The following is a 21,165-nucleotide window of genomic DNA, read 5'->3' as shown; positions in this document are numbered from 1 at the left end:
GCATTAGAGATCCAGGAGTGATGTTATGGCAAATCATGCAGAAAAAAATTGGCATTTTGGCATTTTACTATTAAGTCGACTTACTTTTTTTGACACAAAAACTCACTTTAAAGATTTTGGGGGTTAGTTTTGAAAAGCTTGTAAGTCCACACCCTTCTTATTTGGTTTATACATCCATTAGAGGTCTAGGAGCGATATTATGTGACATACAATTTCAAAATGACATGCTTATACATACATAAAAATGAATGCAAAGTGTGATTGCTGCCGCCGGTGAGCTTTCGCAATAATTGATTGCACTTGTTAAACTTGTCTCCTCAACTTTGCTGTAAAACTTTGCAGATATCTTTAACTCCTACAATGGAAGTTTCTTCTCATTCCATATAATGAAGAGGAAACCTGATCATATACAGCCATCAAACTAATTATTAATGGTCAGCATAACCTGTGTCTCCAGCATCAGTGATTCAAAGGACAATACAATGCATCTAGAGTTCTCTTTTTGGATTAAAAAAACAATCAGGATTTCTCTTTTCTTCCCAAAACTAATTAATGATTTGCCCATTTTCTCCCAAAGGAACTCTCAAATAAACATAACACAGGGTGGGAATGTTACTTCAAAACAGCATTTGGTTCCTTGCTTTTTGGATCTGACTCTGTACCATGTACAAAACTAATCTAAAACTTACCTGATAAATAAACAATAACAAATCTATGTTTGTGTTTTTTGTTTTGTATTTTACATATCATTAAATATTATTTTTCACAATAACTATTTCACAAACATTTAAAATATTTAAATGATTATGTACACATGAAATAATTCATGTGTATGAATATCACAGACCTTTATCCTCTGGATGTAACCAGTAATAGATTTCTACTAAAATTCCTCCACTTGGGTCACATTGCTCCCTTGAACATTTTCATTAACTTCAAATGATGTAGAAAATCCATGCAATTTTATAAGGAAAATTTTACCACAGCAAGCATTTCCTCAAAATTTCTGTTCATATCTTGTTATTTTCAACACAATGGCTATCGATTTTAAAGACTCGGTATATGTTTGCACAGGTGAGAAATTTACAGGTGTAAAACCTCAAATAATTATTTGAGCCAAACTCCAGACAAATGCTTAGAGATGTTTTCCTGTATACATGATGTCCTCCCCTGCTGTTGATGACAGATAACAATGTCTCGGTCCAGCCATCGTGATCACTTGGTGTCTGCTTGTTTCGTTGGCGACTGTACTGTAATTGGAGTTGCCTCCCCTGTCAGTACATCCTCTGAAGCGTTTGGTGTGGGTTTATCACCCTCCGGCATCTTTTTCTCCCAGAAATCACTTACACGTCTGGAGATGTTACTGTTTTCTTCCCTCCATTCTCTCTGCCACTGTCGTAGTTCCTGTACGTCTGGCTCTCGTCGTACCTAAAGTACAAATCACATTTTGGTTACATGCGTATGAGTGTCTACAATTATTGAAATATGTAAATATCAAAATAATTTCTTCAAGTAGAGAGCCTTAATTTTGATTTCAATTTAAGTCTCATGTCATGTGAGAGGAAGTTACTGTCCATATCAGTAAAACAATAGTCAATAGTTAATGTATTGATTCAATGTCAATACAGGGATCGACACTAACAGTAGCCCGGCAGCCCTAGGCTGCCTGAAATCTGGTCGGGCTGCCAGAATGTCCAGACCAGCAGCCCTGTGGGCTGCCAACATTTTCAGCCAAATGTATATATAATGTCCAGCTAAAATTGTCCTCGTTTACTTCAATAATTTCATTTTCAAAACTGTTTATATAAAACCTGTTGGTGTAAGATCTAATATGTTTATGCTCAGAATGAACTAGACAGCAGGAAACTGCATTTTAGGGACGTTCCCCCAAATCCCCTAGGAGGGGTTTCACCATTGGCAGCCCGGGCTGCCTCGATCATTTCAAAACCTGGCAGCCCAGCGGTCTGTCAAGGCGACTAAGTTAGTGTCAACCCCTGCAATATTAATTAGTACTTGCCTTCACAATTAATGTCTATATTAACGAGTATATGACACTATAACTTGCATTCTTAATGAAACATTAAAATAGATTTATATTTCAATGCAAATGAATCAAAAATTGAAAACAAGAAAGACATGCCCATGTGCTTTGAAAATTGGTGCTGTGACCAGGATTAGACTTTCTAGAAATAAGACTCACCAGATATCCTCTCCAGTAGGATTGTATGATAAGGGTAGCCTCTTCCTCTGTCCAGACCAGAGACAAAGGTAGAGGTGGACGAGGATGGTCCTTTAGCCACTCCTTTACGAAAGGTATTTCTTCAAGCTGTACATTTTCTCTTCCACTGTGCAAGGAATTGCGTCTGTGAAAAGGAATAAAAATGACAGAATTATATATACTGTCTTTACAAAATCATGTGTCATGAATAAATACCTTGTTCTGTGTATACCAGATACATATATGTTTCTAAAAAGATGAGATTTTGCAACAATAACTCAATTTTTCAGCATAAATTTATTACATTTAAAAATATTTAAATATTTATATTCAATCTGTATTGCAACTTATGCAATAATAATATTAACTAGACTCAGACATTTTTTATAAACTTCAAAACTTCTCCCTGCATCAACAATTTGTGTAGTAAGATTTTATAGAAATCAATTAAGCTACCGTATTTGACCTAATAAGGGCGCAGGGCGCAGGTAATTGACAGTGGGGGCGCCCTTATTAAGATTAGTTATTCTGAAGTTTTATGAAACAGATTATACCTTATAGCAGAATACCCAAGGTTGTGGAAACGGTAAAATATTCAGTCATAAAAATATTCCAGATGAAGATATCTATTCATTATCATATATTAAACTTAAACATCACTTGAATACTCCTGTAAACTTGTAAACCATGCCAGCTGATCTTTAGACCAGAGAACGTGTGTTCCACCATTTATGTTCAAATGGAACTCTTTTGTGTTCTATTTATAGAAACAGGTGATTTCCCAGATCATATATATCAGACATCGTTTTCTTTGACCTAATAATTGATTTACAATGTCTTTTACTAGCTTTCTGTTCTGAATAAAAGTTATTTATCAACAAGAATTAAGTCTTTACTTTATCTTCAAATAAAGATGGTAAGTTATTATTTGTATGTGTGTTTAGTTTTGGGTGCTCTTTGCACTGACATGTCATCTGTAGCCTGAAGGAATACACAAAATGTGGCGAAAACATGTGTTCCAGTTACTTAATTTGCTGAAGAAAATTGAACACATAAAGTAGCAAAATATTTCACATGAATTATTACTTTTGAACACCATTTTGACACCATTTTGACACTCAGTCAAAGATTTATTTCCTTGAAAAAAGGTAGGGGCGCCCTTATTAGGTCAAATACGGTATATATAGTTGTATACTTTTGAAATTTAAACCCTTAAAATTATTGAGATTTCGAAAATCTATATTTCTACAAATATTGAACAAGTATCTGTAAATATTTTAAAATGTTGATAACACTATAAAAATTCAATGAATAATAGTGTTTCTTGCATTAAAAGGTTCCTGACAATTAATGGATACAGACCTGAAAAACTGAAAGTTTTCTCAACGTGTAAATTTAATGTTCACAATATATGTTATTAGTAAAACTGCACAAATGTTTGAATACTTACTTATATAAATATTCTGTAAGGAAATCTAAGGCATTGAACTTTGTCCTTTTTCTCTGTAAATAATCAATGCAACATATATACCATCATGGAAATAAATACCAATTAGTCAAGTAATCACTGTTTTATAAAACATTTCATTTGGTTCTAATTTATTCTTCAACGCAAAACTGAAACCCATAGACAATCATCTTTTTCGGAGATCAGGGTGACTTTGAAAGTGCTTAATAATCATAGCTGTTTGATAGCTACATGTATCACTATTTTCATTATCAGATTTCTGTTTAGTATGATATCAAGCTCACTTAATTTGGTTTATTTGGTTATTTTATTTTTGTCCTATTTACAGCCAGAATCATTTAAGGATCGATATGCCAGGTTTTGGAAGTGGAGGAAAGCCAGAGTATCCAGAGAAAAACCACTGGCCTTTGGTCAGTACTTGGCAACAGCTCCACGTGGGTTTCAAACTCGCAACCCAGAGGTGGAGGGTTAGTGATAAAGTGTCGGGACACCTTTACAACTCAGCCACCACAGCCCCTTCAAGCTCACTTAACAAAACATTAATAAATAAACTTTGTGAAATTAAATCATATTGCATGTAAATACCTTAAAATCCATTTTAAAGATGAGAAACACTAAATGAACATTATATACTATGTACCTCTAAGCATTTTTCTTTCTTTGCTTGTCTCAACATCTCCTCAAGGGCAGGTAATAGGACTGGAAATACATAATGTTCTAAATACTCCCTGGGATTACCTGAAATTAAAAACCAATCCATTCTAAGCATGTTTTTTGTGTTGCTTTTCCCCCCCTCAGCATTCCATCCTTTAAAATATTTATTATATCTACATAGAAAAATATTTGTTTTGATTGCTGTTTTCAGAAATCAGAAATATAGAAAAGTTCACTTTTTATTTTATTTTTTTTTCAAAATTGCTTAGTGCCTAAGGCTCTCATCAGATCAATGTACATATTTACAGTACCTATTTCTTTATCTGGCAGCTAGGCAGCATTCAAAATAAAAATGTATTGCGAACCTTATATCTAATTTTGTGTCATCAATATATACTCTCAATTATTGCAAGTCTTGAATTGAATAACAGAGATTGAATTTCATGATACATATTTTTGAATTTTGACAAAACTTTATATACGTTTGCAAACTTTTTTGTATGACTTGATTCAGTGTGCAAATAATAATTTTATATTCAGACCCACTGAAAACTGAAAATGATGGCAGAGTCTCCTGGAATAATCAAAATCTCACATTTTTCCTTTGGTGGTGGAGGTGTAGGAGGTGGTGGCGGAGAGTCTGGAGGTTTCTCTGTAAAGGCGAATCCAACACATGAGGGATGAGTTGTAGCTGGGTCCACATCTTTCATGGGATCATTATCTGTTACAACCTGTTCATGCATTTTACCATAAAACACTGGATTATGCTTGGCTGGGTTATAATCAATATACTCTGTCCGTACTGATATATCATCATCGTCCCTGAAAGGTGGCCTTTGTGAGGCAAACTCTGAAAACACAAAATTAAACAGGTTACAGTTGTGTAACGAAGTAAGCATTCTCAAATAAAAGAAACCTCTACCGCTGCAGCTAATGTATATTTCATTTTGGTTATTCGGATCTGTACAGGAGCTACATATACATTCAAATGTTTGCATCACAGGGAGGTTTCGTTTTAACCAATACAATGAAATGTTTGGAAAATTACCCTAGGAAATGTCAAATGTGTCAAAATATATATCAGCCAGACTGTAACAAATATTGGGTTTGTAATATAGTATACTATGTTCACACGAAGGCAAATACAAAAATTAATGCAAACCATATACTCTACAGTATACTGGCCTGGCCTGGATCATAAGGTCCATCCAACTTTGATATTCAATAAGTACACTGTAGTAATGTGGGAAAGTACATCTTACAGCTTACCTTACAATTCAAAAGTACAGTATACTGTTGTCTTTAAATAACGTCAATACGCTCATACTGAAATACATTTTGTATGTCTTCTGCATTGATGCTTCAACCTGCCTTAGACCGCTAAAACTGACCATTATCAGGGACTGAAATATACTACATATGTAGGATGTGTCAAATCAGTCAGTTTTAGCAGACTAACACACCGACCACAGACTTTATTTATTTAAGAATACCCTACTGGCCCTGTCAATTTGGTTTATCAAGGTTTTTGACGTCCATCTAAACACCTAGTAAATATATATATCAAAAACATTAAATATTTGTCTAAAACTATCCTTTCTTCTGGCCCGGCGTTATCACGCCTACTCTTCATCGAAAAACCGCAGAGGGATCTTGATCGTGGAAGTTGGACATCCCAACACGGGACACCCTTTTAAGTCCCATCCGACGGACTTGGACCAGTCTGTAGCACAGACTGAATTTATCTATTATTATTGTATTGCTCACGGCAGCTTTATTTGAATTTTCAAATTTAACATTATCTAAAACCCCTCAAACTACAATAACTACGAAACAAGCATCTACTAAGTCGTGTATCATCGCACAATACCTTTGACAATTTCATCCCAAAGATTTTTAGGTGGAACTCTTGTTATGACCGCCATGTTGTTTATAACCGTATCACTACGCACCAAATTTATCTTTGGGCAAAATGTAGTTTTTAATTATTCTTTCTAAATATGTCATATCTATAACATATTCCTCAAATGTGATAGTTATTATTACTAAATAAAGACCTAATTATCAAAGCTTATATCGGTTTACAAAGAAATGTAAAGAATCACGATCCGCGCAATAATTCGGGGTTGCCGTGATACAAGAAAGATAACTCCGCAAAATGTATACTTGTAAGGTATCACGACTTAATTTTTCACAGTTGCTAATCACATACTATCGCGTGTGTGTTTTCCCGTACTGTCGATCGAATAACAAAGACACAAGCTAGCATTTTATTTCCATTTATACAAATTAAAGCATTACAATGAATATATATTTGTTGATTCCGTACAACATGTATTTTGTCATACAAATTTAATCTCTCTCTCGATCGCGAACTAAAACAGATACGACTATATATAGCTTTGTGTCATATGTATTGCATTTTATTAAATATTTTAATGATGCTTATATAGTTTGATCTGTTCACAACCCTTACAAGAAATTAAAATTATATAATTTATATGTTAATTTCAAACTTTATGCATTATGGACAGAGACCTATATAGTATATAGGTCTCTGATTATGGACTAATGGTCATCACACCGTGGCTCTTTGCCCCTGCATATATATATATATATAGGCGCGACGATTTACCCAAAAACACCCAAAACTACCCCCAAAACACCCTATACCTACCCCAAAACACCTTTAAAATGAGATAAATACATGGCAACTTAATTATGGCATTTAAAAGGTTCTTCGCCAACCTGATAATGCTGATTTGGGTTCTCAGTTCTGAAATTGTAACATGTATATTCAAAGGGAGGTAACTCTAACAAGCAACGACTTAAAATAATGACCACGTGGCTTTCAGTACATACTTATAATTAGTGGAAGAATAAGAAAGAAACACTAAGGATCCAGTTCTGGACATTTATTCAGGAAAAAAATAAAATATATCATCACAGCAATAATGACAATATAGCGTTTACAAATGTACATGTAAACAATAGCATAATAAAGTCTGAATTACATCCGAAGTTAATGAAACTATATGGATTGATACATTTAAATTATTAAGAGACAGGGGCGTAGCTTCCTATACGCGAGTACACAATTGCGTACACATAATTTAAAAACAAAATTTAAAAAATCCTGAAGCTTTGATTGTCGTTGGTTTTTTTGGGGTTTTTTGGGTTTTTTTTTTTTTTAGAATACCGAGTATTGAGAAAGTAAACACGTAGACACAATTTGAAAATGAAGAAAGAAAGGTTTATAAAGCTAGTCAAATCTTTGTGTCTCTGACACAGCGGTAAAGTAACTTTTTAAGATCATGTTATGGACATAGCTAGCCCCTTATAAAATTGTATGAATCTATCGTGAAATACATAAGAATGCAGGATTTTGCATTTACCTGCTAAAAATTTGTCCGGGGAGAACCCCCGCAGGCCCCCCGGCCCTAACTGAAAATCCTGTATCCGACCTTGCAGTCATAGTACGATAGGAGGAAGAATAACTGCTAATAACTAATAATGACACCTTTAAGTTGTCACTAATGAAAAACAAATGGATAATAAGATAACAATGCAACTGCGCGAAAATATTCTTCTTCTTCAGATATTGTCAGATTTTGCTCAAATTTGGAATCTAGATACATCATGGGACACCGGTCACTCTCGTAACCTCACTTTCACATTTTAACATAAATATTATTCGATTTTGTTGAAAATTGGTGTTAAGTGGTTTTGAGGGATGGCGAAAACAGCGGTACGACAGCGGGGTCATTTGGGGGACTTCTGTAAATGTTTCCCATTACAATTAGTAATTGTTCTTTATATTATTATACCAGAAAATTGGCACTAGAACACGTTAAAATGCTCGAATTGGCCTATAGAAAGAGGAGGGAGGAACAATTTTTTATTGCTTTAGAAATGGAAAAAAATTCGGCGCTCGCATTATCACTAAATTTCTGGGCCCTCCCTTTCGAAAATCCTGGATCCGCGCCTGATCCCGAATGATTGCAAATTTGCTATATTCATTTTCCGCCGGGGTGCTTCGCCCCCCTGGAACCCCCTACCAGGGCGCTGCCCTGGACCCGCTGGGGGCCTTCGGGACGGCCGCAGACCCCGTCCCTCGCCAAAAAAAGATTCGGCTCGCGCCTACGGCGCTCGCATTATCACTTTATAACTCCCCCCCACCCCCACCCCACCCCCACCCCCTGGATCCGCGCCTGGGTCTAGCTACTGAGAGAACATTGTTTATAGCTAAAATAATGTAAGATTATCATATATCTGTATCGGAAATATGACAACAATACATGTACATAAATGATTTATGTGGTTACAAAGTGTAATTATCATTATTTATCATCATATGAATGAAAAACTGGAAATATAATGCTTGCCAATAATAAAGATCGCCATTTTCATACTGGAACTATACATAAAATTATGCATTTATACTGCAATCTATTTAAATACTACATATATAAAGTTATTCATGCAAAAAGTTTGAAATATTACTTAATCTAGCTATCGGTCTATAGACGACCATAAAGTATGGCTCAGACACGCGGAAACAGAGACCAATAATACATAGCTAACTTATTTTGTACGAAAAATACATGTACATAAATTATCATGAAATCAGTTTTGACAATATTTGACGCTTACACAATTGTATTTATAACAGTCTAGATCACCATATTAAAACTATGACTCCGACATGCGGAAACTGAGACTGACATATACAAATGATAGTAAACACCAGGGTAAAAATAATATTAAAATACAATATCGTATATACACATACTTGGTTAAAAAAATCTGTTGAATAAAATTTTAGTTATGGCATACAGAAACTGACTTCTGTTAGTACATTAACAGATAATTAAAATACTACATACATGCATATAATTATAAGCTTCAATGTATATACGTAGGCAGACATTGATATTAAAAATTCTCTTAACTATATACATTTGGTTAAAAGGATATATACCATCAAGTTGTAGTCATGGAAACAGACCATAAATATATTTACAAATAAATGCAGCATACATGTATATGTATGCATAAATATACGCAAGGTAAAAATGATAATAAAAATATCTTCAAATTTATGTATATACACCTGGTTAAAAACTTTGATAAACATCAAGTTTGGTTCCAAATGGTGGAAACAGCAATATTTACAAATAAATTACTGCATACATTTATGTATTAAGACACTAGTTAATATTAAACTAATTAATATATACACTTTGATAAAAGGGCATATAACAGATAAAAAAAAAAAACATGTATGTACATAACAGTCTAGATCACCATATAACAAATATGGCTCCGACACGCGGACACTGAGACTGAAATATACACGATGGAATGATTATAAAAAAGTGACAAAATATTTACAAAGTAGCATGAAATAGTTATAACTTTATGGAAAGGGTTCTGCAAAACGTACCATTCATTCATTAAATTCGATAACTGATTTTGTGGCCTATCATGGAAGTGGTTTATTTCCTGGTTTTCTCGGACTTGCAACGTCTTCATTGACCAGGTTTCTTGCCACTAGTAGATTTTGGGTGTGGACAAGAACAGTTGGTAGATGATTTAATTAATTTTGGATCTAGTTTTTGTTGATGTTTTCTTTTTCTCTAGAAAGGATGGAAAGTGAGTGTCTTTTCCTCGATTGTTTTTTTCAGCCCATACATCTGTATTGACTCGGAATGATATGAACGGTGTGTCAACCTTGAAGTTGTCACTTCCATGCAAGGCCCTTTGGAGGTCTAAAATTTTAATGTTCGACACTGAGGACATTTTGTCTACAAGCTCTGGCAACTTGTGTTGTTTAAAATCTGCCGCCTGTTTTAGCATGTTGTTCATGGATTCTGAGTTATTGTTGGTCCTTAACTCAGATAGGATTTTGTTCTGGAGGGGTGCAATGACAAATGACTTCAATTTTGGTTCCAGAAAATTTGGCCAATATTGCTCAAAATTAATGTTTAGATATGGTTCTAAATTGTCCTTTCAGTTTGCATATTCCAGGTCATTGAAGATGGCATTGTCTTCAGCAAAAAGGTACTGGAAATTGCCTGTCTATCTTTAATGGATGTACCTTTTTTCTCTAAAAATCTATTTAAGTTTTCTTTAATGTGTCTGGTACACAACATAAAAGTTCCCATTTGGGAAGGCATCATGTAGTGCATTTGTCTTTGCTCGCTCCTCATTGCTACCTATGGTGACCTTACTGGTTCCTAATTGGGCGTGTACATGTGAAAAAAATTAATGGTACGTTTTGTAATCTGCGTCCCAATATAGAAAAATTGGGCCTAGCATGATTGGATTCTCGTTTGAAGATCGTTGCACCACGCCTTTGTTTTTATATGTATATAATTGTCGTGACGAAACATTTGCCTAAATGAAATGTCCTATCAACGCCCAAAATACGAAGGTCAGTTCTTATATAATTACTTTTAGATTTTGAATTTCCATGTGGCATGGATTCCCCCTTTCTCTCGAGTATTCAATCAATGCCAGGTTTTTAATATGGTCTAATGAATTTGGGGCTGCAGTTATTGTTGTAACCCTAAAGTTTGCTTTGTCTTTCATTATTGTATAGTATCTATGAAAACATTAATATTGGTCTGGCTGTGGAGCACAGGGTTCGAAAACAGTTTTACCTTTGATTTGTTTTTTTTTTAACTTTGAATACTTCATCTTTATTTGATATTGTGCACAATTTGTTGTCTGCTGCCAGAGAATAGTACGAATTGGCTGTTGTTCCACTTTTTGAACACCATGCTCCAGTCATCCGGGTAATCTGATCTACCCTTCCCTGAATTATTTGAGTTATCAATGACAATATATGTATTGTTTTTATTCCCTAGCGGTATTTTTGTAGCTACATCTGTTGTTTCCCTAAACACATCTAAAATTTCCTCGCTATTCATGAATTTCCTGAAATTGCGGCCGTGTTTAATTTACTGTTTTGATTTTGATCTGCTCTGTCATGGTTTTGTATTTCAGATGAGGTTTCTAAATCGTTCCTAGGTTCGAAATAATCTGATAAAGAGCTGTCAGAGAGTCAATGTTTTTTTGGTGGAAGGGAGAATGTTCTATTTGGATTAGATACAAAATACAAAATGTATGTGTCATCGTCATAAAAATGCCTGTTATCTTCATCAGTGTCATTGTCACTTGACAAGGAAGACAATACCCCATACATGTTGGTGGATTCAAAAGAGTCTGAATTAATAGCTATAGGACTTTGAATTTTAGGTTTCTTTCTGGGACGGTCAAATGTGTCATTTAGGCGTTTGGTTAAGGAGAATGATCTGGGTTTGATGCTCGAAACTGTCAGATTGACGTTTGGTCGGTTTAGCTAGTTTTGGGGTTTAGTCTGGAGTTGCTGTTGGGAAATTGTCTGATTTTATCGTCCACTGTAGGTTTTCGAATATGCCTAATCCGTTCTTGTGTTTGGGACGAAATCATGGTTTGAGAGACTAAGGGGACGAAGTGATTTGGGGTCCAAAGACACCCTTTTACGGGTGGTTGTAAGCTGGTCCACATCACTTTGACTACGGGGGTACTAGAGGAAGGATTCGGTTTGGATGACTTGCAAATGTTGGACCCTACGTAGTATTTAGTCTTACCGCTGCAAAGTTTTTGGCGCCATTGAAATAACGGGTATACTGACTGTATTGGTACTTGTATTATATTAGTCAATGCTAACATTGTCCACATACTGGAATATGTCCCGTCACCGGCACAACTCAAGCATGCTTCCTCATAGTCAGGAGACAGCAATGTAAAGCTACTACGCCGAGGATGGTTTAACACTACTTCCCTATAGGTGATCATCTCTAACCAAGTTATATACCTCAATTGTGTTGGTAAATGTTCACTTCCGACTGATAAAATGATTTTAAATCGATACAGCGTTGAATAACAATCGCCATCAGCAGATGACTTTGCTGACTTAAATGAGGGTTCAGTTGTGAATTTTGATACTATCGCATTTGAGACAGAATCTGCCGGCAATTGATTTGGGATGTGAGGCGTTATTTATAGACGATATACATGTACGTACAGATTTGGGATCAACATGCACTTCAAATATCACGGTTAATCATTGGAAATTAGCAATAGTAATGCCATTATTTAAACATGTTTCTTCAAATTAAAGACCTATATCATTATTCAGTACTATTGCTAAAGTTTTTGAACGATTAGTTGTGAAATTTGTGAATAATTATTTACTTGAAACTCATTTATATACAAATATCAGTCAGGATTCCAACCTGGTCACTCTACTACCGTTCATCAAATGATAGAAGTTTATCATACTGTTTGTGAAAATTTTTGAAAAAAAAACAACCAGCATGTCTAGTATTTTGTGATATCTCCAAAGCGTTCGATCGTGTGTGGCACAAGGGACTGAATGTAAAATTAGCAAATTATGAAATAAATGGAAAACTTTTAAAATGGTTAAACAATTATATCAGTAACCGGAAACAACAAGTTTTGTAGGAATTATAAAATCTTCCGTCAGAACTACTAATGCTGGCGTTCCACAAGGGTCAGTATTGGGTCCTCTTCTTTTTATCCTATATATAAATGACATACAATGTATCAAATACTTGGTAACCTTGAAAGTCTTGCCAAATTATTTGCTGATGATACCTCCTTATTATGGTCTGGTCAATCTCTTTTGAAAATTGAAACTATAATAAATATTGACTTAGTTAAAATTCAAAATTGGGCAGAAACATGGCTGGTGAAATTTAACCCTCTGAAAACGGAAGCCTTACTTATTTCAAACAATGAACATGAACATGTTGTAGATATAATATTTAATAATGTAGACGTAGAATTTGTTGATAACCATAAACACCTAGGAGTTATTTTAGATGCAAATTGCAGATGGCCAACTCATATTGACAACATTTGTAAAAAGGTATCAAAACAGGTAAGTATCCTCTGTAAGCTCAAATATCTTTTAAACAGGCAAACTTTAATTAAAACTTAGTCTTATATTCTGCCATAATTTGAATACTGTTGCCAGGTTTGGGACGGGTGTTCTCTCGGTGATGCAGACAAATTGGAAAAACTTAACTTAGAAATAGCAAGAATAATTACTGGATTACCATCTTTTGCTAGCAGACTTTCGTTATATTCTGAAAGTGGTACTCGTCGTACTAGGAGAAAACTGCAACTTTTCTATAAAATCACAAATCAACTAACACCAAGCAATTTATCCACTCTACTGCCTCCTTTAGTATCTGAAAACTCTCACTATAACCTCCGAGACGCCTATAACTACTCTTTACCAAATTCCGACTTCATTTGACCAATATTTCGTTTTTTCCTAATGCTATTCGACTGAACAATTTCATACCACTAGATCTGCAGCTATTACTGTATGGAAGCAGTGATTTACCTATAGATGATAATGTTACGATATGCCAAAACACCCAGAAATACATTCTCGATTCGTATAGATTTTAATTTCCCTTATCTCTATATATATATTTCTGTGTAAATTTATGTGTGTACCGTTTTATTGTTAGATATAACTTGGAGATATTAATATAGATAAGAGATGTTAATTTAACTCTGGAAACACATTTAAATTCTGTCAGTATTAACCACTTTCAACAATTCAGAATGATATCCAGTGTGGGAAGGGAGATAACTAGCAAATCTCTATTCAATATTCAAACTAACTTGATTACAATACCACACACACAGTAAACTATATATGTCTGAGCTACTTAAAACTAAGACGTATATTATACATGCATCTGAACTATTAATAAATATGTTATCGTGTATATGTATATATATATAATCTAAAATTCAAAAACAAAATATATTTAAAAAAATGTATTTGATGTATTTTTAAAGAGCAGAAAGCAATTTGCAAAATGACATTGTACACATAGACAGAACGTATATCTATTTGTGTTGGATTAAGAACTAGTTGTATTAAACGATTTTTGGCGTCTGCCTTAAACAGTCTTTATATGTGTACATGTAGATTGGACTGCACATAAAATTACTTATATATTCTCATTTTATTTTTGATATTTCATGGACATTTTTCTTAAATTATTAAGAGAGATTTCTCCCTAAGTCTTCTTTAACCAGAATAGCATAATGAACTAGCTTTCATATTAGGAAATAGTTGTGAATTATTAATTGATAAATTAAACCTTAAATGTTCATGTAATGTATGTTATTATCAAATATACAATGTATTCTATAAACAGAAGTTTAATTTTTTTTATTATTCATCCAATACATTCTAAACAGGAGCATTATTTTAATTTATCTGAATAGTCACAGAAGGAACTAATTTGTTTTGAATGTTAATGTATATCAATTACAGTATATTCAAACTACAAATACGAGAGCCAATGCCGTTGTAGTTGATGATGGGGACATATTTGTATAGATACAGTGGATCCCAATAGCTCTTCACAGCTAGAAGGTATATACAGGGGAATGGTAAGTGAAGTTGGATATTAAAGAGTGGATCAACAGGATTGGGACTGATTATCAACAGATTTATCAGATATTTGTCAACCGTCAACCCTGAATGTATAGCACTTAAATTCTAACAAAGTGATAATTACCTGCTCCAGACTTGTTGTGGATTAAATACATGTATACTTGATGTTTAATATAAATACTTGTAATTGTATTAACTTAACTTTTTTCTTGTTCAAGGAAACTTAATTTCAGATGCAATAAAGGGACTTGTAGTATCTCAATCACTCATAGTCTTGTCATTAGGATGAGGTTGAAACTAGCTGTCATGAATTCAAGGATTTGTATAAAAAAAAACACGAGGCCCAGATGGCCTGCATTGCTCACCTGAATATATCCGTAATTATGGCAAAATACTCTAATTTAAGTTATATTTCAAATATTGTCCTACTTTCAAACTGCCTCTCCAAACAATGGTAAACAAGACCAAATTCTGTCATTCTTGAAAAAGAAAGGGATTTGAAGGTTTTTATTATATACATGTATATATATATATTTCCCCTTTTGATTGAGCCCTCTTTCTCTCATCCCAAAGAGTGACACATCCATCATTTATATAACATTAGATCTGATTTGCACAATAATGTTCCAGACCAAATTTCCTCAAAATTGATTGAAAGGATTTACCTCCACTTCCGCTATTGGGCCCAAAACCATCTTGCCCCAGGGGAGCCACACCTTTCGTTTATAGTACATTAACATTAGATCTCCTCTGGACATGCAATAATGTTACAGACCAAATTTCATTAAAATTCATTCAGGCATTCAGGACTAGTAGGGATTTAAAGGATTTACCTCAATTTAGCCTATTGGGCTGCAGACCCAAAGGGAACCATTATATATATATATAACCCTCCTGGCTCCATTTATAAAATGTTAGATCATTTGCCCAATAATGCTCCAGACCTTTGATCAAAATCTATTCAGGAGTTTAAACTAGAAGGAATTTAAAGGATTTACCTACATTCCCTATATATTGGGCCCAACCCCTCCAGCCCCAAGGAAGCCACACCTTTTTTATACAACATTAGATCTCCTTTGCCTGATAATGCTCAAGATCAAATTTCATCAAAATGCATTCAGGAGTTCAGGACTAGTAGGGATTTAAAGGATTAACCTCAATTTTCCCTATGGGGCCCTGCCCTGTAGGCCCCAGGGGAGTCACATCCTCCATTAATACAATGTTAGATCTCCTTAGCCCAATAATGGTCCAGACAGGCGTTCTGGACAAGTAGAGATTTAAAGGAAATGTTGACAGAAGACGGATGATCGAAAGTCGCTGCACCATGGCATAAGCTCACCAGCCCTTTGGTCGAGCGAGCTGAATTTTTGATTTGATAATATTTGCTGAATAAATAACAAATATCAATATTAATTGTCAATTTATTGAACAAAATTTTCATATAAAACAAATGTGATCAAGCAGAGAATACACAAAACAACATATTAATATTGTCAAACGTTTTATAATAAATCTGGAGACAGTTCATATGATTTAACAAGAAATTGTACAATACAACAGCAGAATCAGTAAATTTGGTAACAGTGATTATCACAACAGTAGCATGATGTTCACACAGTAACAGGCCATCCACAACTGTTATATAGTAACATGACAGTATCAGATGTTCTCGCACAGTAACAAGTCATCCCGAACTGTTACATAGTAACATGACAGTATCAGATGTTCTCAAGGTAACAGGCCATCCCAAACTGTTACATAGTAACCCTTCATTACCCACTACCGACAACTGAACAAACATGTTATTTCTTATCTCAGATTTGAATTCCTAACCCATGACCCATTAACCTCAGACCTCTGGAACATGTAACCCAAATCTTCAAATCCCATTTGTAATTCTCAATTATCAAAATTAATTCTTGATCCAAATCTTCATAATATCTGTCAAATCTTAATTTCAAAAGAAAAGAACAAATCATATAATTCTCAGTCTCTTAATCTCTTTCTTCAATTCCCAAATTAACCATATTCCAAAAACTTATCTTAATTTTGAAATATTTTAACTGCCCATGAAACTAGGTAACAAATTACAACTGTACTAAAACTTGTGATTTACAACATCAGTATGAGTCATCAGATTTAAGTACATATTGATATATAAAAATAATAGTGCAGTCCTTTCTAACACTTTCAATGTTGAAAAGGACTTTTTAAACATTTGTAAAATGTGCACGATACAATTGTAGGATAGACTTACCAACACGATAAGTGTTATCCTACACTCTTTATGTCAGTGTTAGATGTAAAAAAGACAATGTACCATATAACAATGAAAATTATCAACAACAAATATGTTCAGAGGAAAACTTGTGACAGTTTGCTCAAAAAGAAATAGAATCAATTTTGGTTTCTATGCATACATCTACTTCAATTTATTGCACCTCAAACAAAGACGTCCAGAAATTTAATTCATTTTAATCTGTGATCATGAGCTCATGATTACATTACAAAATTACTTATCTAAGTGTGAATTTGATCCACTGATTCTACAGAGGGTAGGTATATCCACCATCAAGGGACCGATTCAGGCATTTATATAGGACTCAATGGAGCACTTAAAAATTGAAACACGATATTCAAGAAATAGGATTATTTGAATAATCCAAATATTAGAAAAGTTTCTACATGATTATTACCTCTACCTGTATAATTTGCGCACCCCAACTTTAAACTTTATTTCAGAACAAAAAAACTGCGCAAATTACACGAGTTTTTACGGTAACTGTTTATAGCCTCCATTATAATAAGACAATACCTTACTCCAGGTAAAAAAAAATTGATTGCATGTGAGGCAATGGATTGTATAGTATTTCAATGACATAAAACCTGTCAAGGGTAAAAACTGACGTTTTCTGGTATGGAAATAACATTTAATAACAAACAGCTAGGAGATCTATTGTTAGGTAAATTCATTAAATTGGTTTATAAAATCATATATAACTGGGTAGTCATATTTAAGTGTTTATTCTAGAGTAAGTATAGCCGTATTCAAACCAGCAAGCTCACTGTGCACTTAAAACCATGTAAAGGGGAATGTTTTCATGTGAAATCTAGGTGGATTTTTTTTTTGTAGGAAAAATAATGCTTTGTTTTTGGTTAAAAGCCTGAAGATCATATACGCAGATCAGTGAGGTGTAAAGATCTTTTTTATATATTTCAAATAGCGCAACCATCCTCTTTTCCTGAAAAAAGTAGTGTGCTAGTTGGGGGCAGGTGATCTTATCAGGTTGAATACGGTATATATGTACCATGATGTATTTTATAATAGGACATGTATAATATGTGTCTAATTTGTCAGATGATTCAAGTTTTCTGTAAAATATGACGAAAACTTAGTCTACCACAATATAATCATAAATATTCTATTAAAAAAGTGTGTATGAATAGTGAAAAATGTCACTTCTAGTCAAAATTCACAATTTTAAGATCTATTTCAAAAAGATACAAATTCTAAACATGCGGCTCAAAACAAGTTTATTTATATTCATTAGGTATACTTTTTGGGGAATCATTTTAATCATGAATCCTGCACCATTAATACATATCAAGGTTTAATACACTTTAGTTTCCAACAAGGTCACACAACGTCACATTGACCTTGTCATAACCTTGGAGTATGGATGCCAGAACACCACCAAAGCTTATAAGGTCACTTCGGCCTTCGGACCATATTGTCGCTTTCTATATCACCTCTACAGATTTGCATGTAACAAATTTCAGTTAGATTCACATGAAATAAACAGTATGTAAATATTGAATCCCGATGATCATCTCGACTGTATCTTATATATGAATATGATTTTTAACTACAAAGTTCTTTAGACTAGGAACCCTGGGCTGGTACAGAAATCCTGGAGTGACATTTAGACTTTTGAAAGCCTGCATTAGTCTTTAGAGATCCTTGACAGAAACCAGCCTCTTTGAAATCCTACAAGTCAGCTAAGATACAGAAACCTTTGTATGAATGATGGTAACAATTCTTTGGTCTCTACAATTCACCATAGACTTATCACCCAGAAAGGTTTGCGAGGACAAAGACACCAACTCAGTGTTCCTATTTAAGTCACATAAGATTTATCACCCAGAAATCATTGTGAGGACAAGTGTACCGACTCGGTGGTCCTTACGTTACATAAGTGTTATCACACAGAAAAATTTGTATGGACATCTGAATGATACCAACCTTGTGGTCCCTAACAAGTCACCTTAAGTAATTACAGAAACCTTTGGTTGGACAATGGTATTGACTCAGCTGTCCCTACAATCGCCTACACCTTATCATACAGAAACCTTCGTGGGGACAATGGTACCATTCAGCGGTCCCTTTAAGTCACCTATAATACAGAGACTCTCGTGGGGACAATGGTACCATTCAGCGGTCCCTTTAAGTCACCTATAATACAGAAACCTTCGTGGGGACAATGGTACCATTTCAGCGGTCCCTACAGGTCACCTATAATACAGAGACTCTCGTGGGGACAATGGTACCATTTCAGCGGTCCCTACAGGTCACCTATAATACAGAGACTCTCGTGGGGACAATGGTACCATTTCAGCGGTCCCTACAAGTCACCTATAATACAGAGACTCTCGTGGGGACAATGGTACCATTTCAGCGGTCCCTACAAGTCCCCTATAATACAGAGACTCTCGTGGGGACAATCGTACCATTTCAGTGGTCCCTACAGGTCTCCTATAATACAGAGACTCTCGTGGGGACAATCGTATACGTACCATTTCAGCGGTCCCTACAAGTCACCTATAATACAGCGACTCTCGTGGGGACAATCGTACCATTTCAGCGGTCCCTACAAGTCACCTATAATACAGAGACTCTCGTGGGGACAATGGTACCATTTCATCGGTCCCTACAAGTCACCTATAATACAGAGACTCTCGTGGGGACAATGGTACCATTTCAAAGATGGCTACAGGGTTTTTCCTGATGCAGGTTTCCTGCATCTTAAACATGGAAAAAACATAAGGGCTCCCAAATGTCTGTGCATCCTGGAGATATGCTTTGTAATTCTAAAATCTGCCATACAATGAAGAAATAACAGTTTATTTCAATTGACACTAGTGTTTTATTGTGTTTGTATTTCATTACTTTAGGCAACATTGTTATACCTGATGACCAACCTGGATGCTGAAACTGCTTTACCATGATTTTGTGAATTTTAAAATGTCATTGGACTCTTGGATTTCACATATGTGAGTCCCTGTGACCCTGCATAACAAAATTACAGGGTAAACCCTAATGGCTGTTGTATAATGAATTTCAAAGTATTTGCACCAGTAAGATTAACATTTGTAAAGCAGAGTTTGTCACACTAACTGAGCTTTTAACCACATCTGTATCTACCCTAACTGTATCCACTCTAACTGTATCCACTCTAACTGTATCCACTCTAGCTGTATCCACTCTAGCTGTATCCACCTTAACTGTATCCATCCTAACTGTATCCACTCTAACTGTATCCACTCTAACTGTATCCACCTTAACTGTATCCACCCTAACTGTATCCACCATAACTGTATCCACTCTAACTGTATCCACTCTAACTGTATCCATTCTAACTGTATCCACTCTAACTGTATCCACCCTAACTGTATCCACCATAACTGTATTCACTCTAACTGTATCAACCGTAACTGTATCCACTCTAACTGTATCCACCCTAACTGTATCCACTCTAACTGTATCCACCCTAACTGTATCCACTCTAACTGTATCCACCTTAACTGTAACCACTCTAACTGTATCCATCCTAACTGTATCCATCCTAACTGTATCCACCTTAACTGTAACCACTCTTACTGTATCAACCCTAACTGTATCCACTCTAGCTGTATCCACCCTAACTGTATCCAGCCTAACTGTATCCACCCTAACTATATCCACTCTAACTGTATCCACCCTAACTGTATCGACCCTAACTGTATCCACTCTAACTGTATCCACTCTAACTGCATCCACTCTAACTGTATCCTCCCTAACTGTATCCACTCTAACTGTATCCATCCTAACTGTATCCACCTTAACTGCATCCACCCTAACTGTATCCACTCTAACTGTATCCACCTTAACTGTATCCACTCTAACTGTATCCACCTTAACTGTATCCACCCTAACTACATCCACCCTAACTGTATTCACTCTAACTGTATCAACCCTAACTGTATCCACTCTAACTGTATCCACTCTAACTGTATCCACCCTAACTGTATCCACTCTAACTGTATCCACTCTAACTGTATCCACCTAAC

General features: G+C 34.9%; 2 protein-coding genes across 5 annotated transcripts in view; both read right to left on the bottom strand.

Moving 5' to 3' along the window:
* Positions 1–715: 715 nt before the first annotated feature.
* On the bottom strand, positions 716–6,339 carry LOC117335483 (IQ domain-containing protein K-like). Its single transcript, XM_033895513.1, has 6 exons — positions 6,211–6,339; positions 4,936–5,190; positions 4,327–4,424; positions 3,669–3,721; positions 2,201–2,363; positions 716–1,428 (listed from the first exon to the last, which is right to left on the bottom strand). Exons 1-6 carry the CDS (start codon positions 6,263–6,265, stop codon positions 1,216–1,218), a joined length of 837 nt encoding a protein of 278 aa, XP_033751404.1. The 5' UTR covers positions 6,266–6,339; the 3' UTR covers positions 716–1,215.
* Positions 6,340–16,247: 9,908 nt separating this feature from the next.
* Positions 16,248–21,165, bottom strand: part of LOC117335464 (paladin-like) — a 142,393-nt gene continuing 137,475 nt past the window's right edge. For 3 of the 4 annotated variants that reach the window (XM_033895476.1, XM_033895493.1, XM_033895502.1), the window contains one exon: positions 16,248–21,160. The gene's annotated coding sequence lies outside the window, so the exon portion shown is untranslated. The remainder of the gene's footprint in view (positions 21,161–21,165) is intronic. The other variant, XM_033895484.1, reaches the window with a different exon arrangement.

Source organism: Pecten maximus, chromosome 1 (genome assembly GCF_902652985.1).
Source record: "Pecten maximus chromosome 1, xPecMax1.1, whole genome shotgun sequence".
In the NCBI taxonomy this organism is placed as follows: domain Eukaryota; kingdom Metazoa; phylum Mollusca; class Bivalvia; order Pectinida; family Pectinidae; genus Pecten; species Pecten maximus.
Note: the sequence above shows the minus strand (reverse complement) of the source record. Positions and strands in the feature narration are given on the sequence as shown.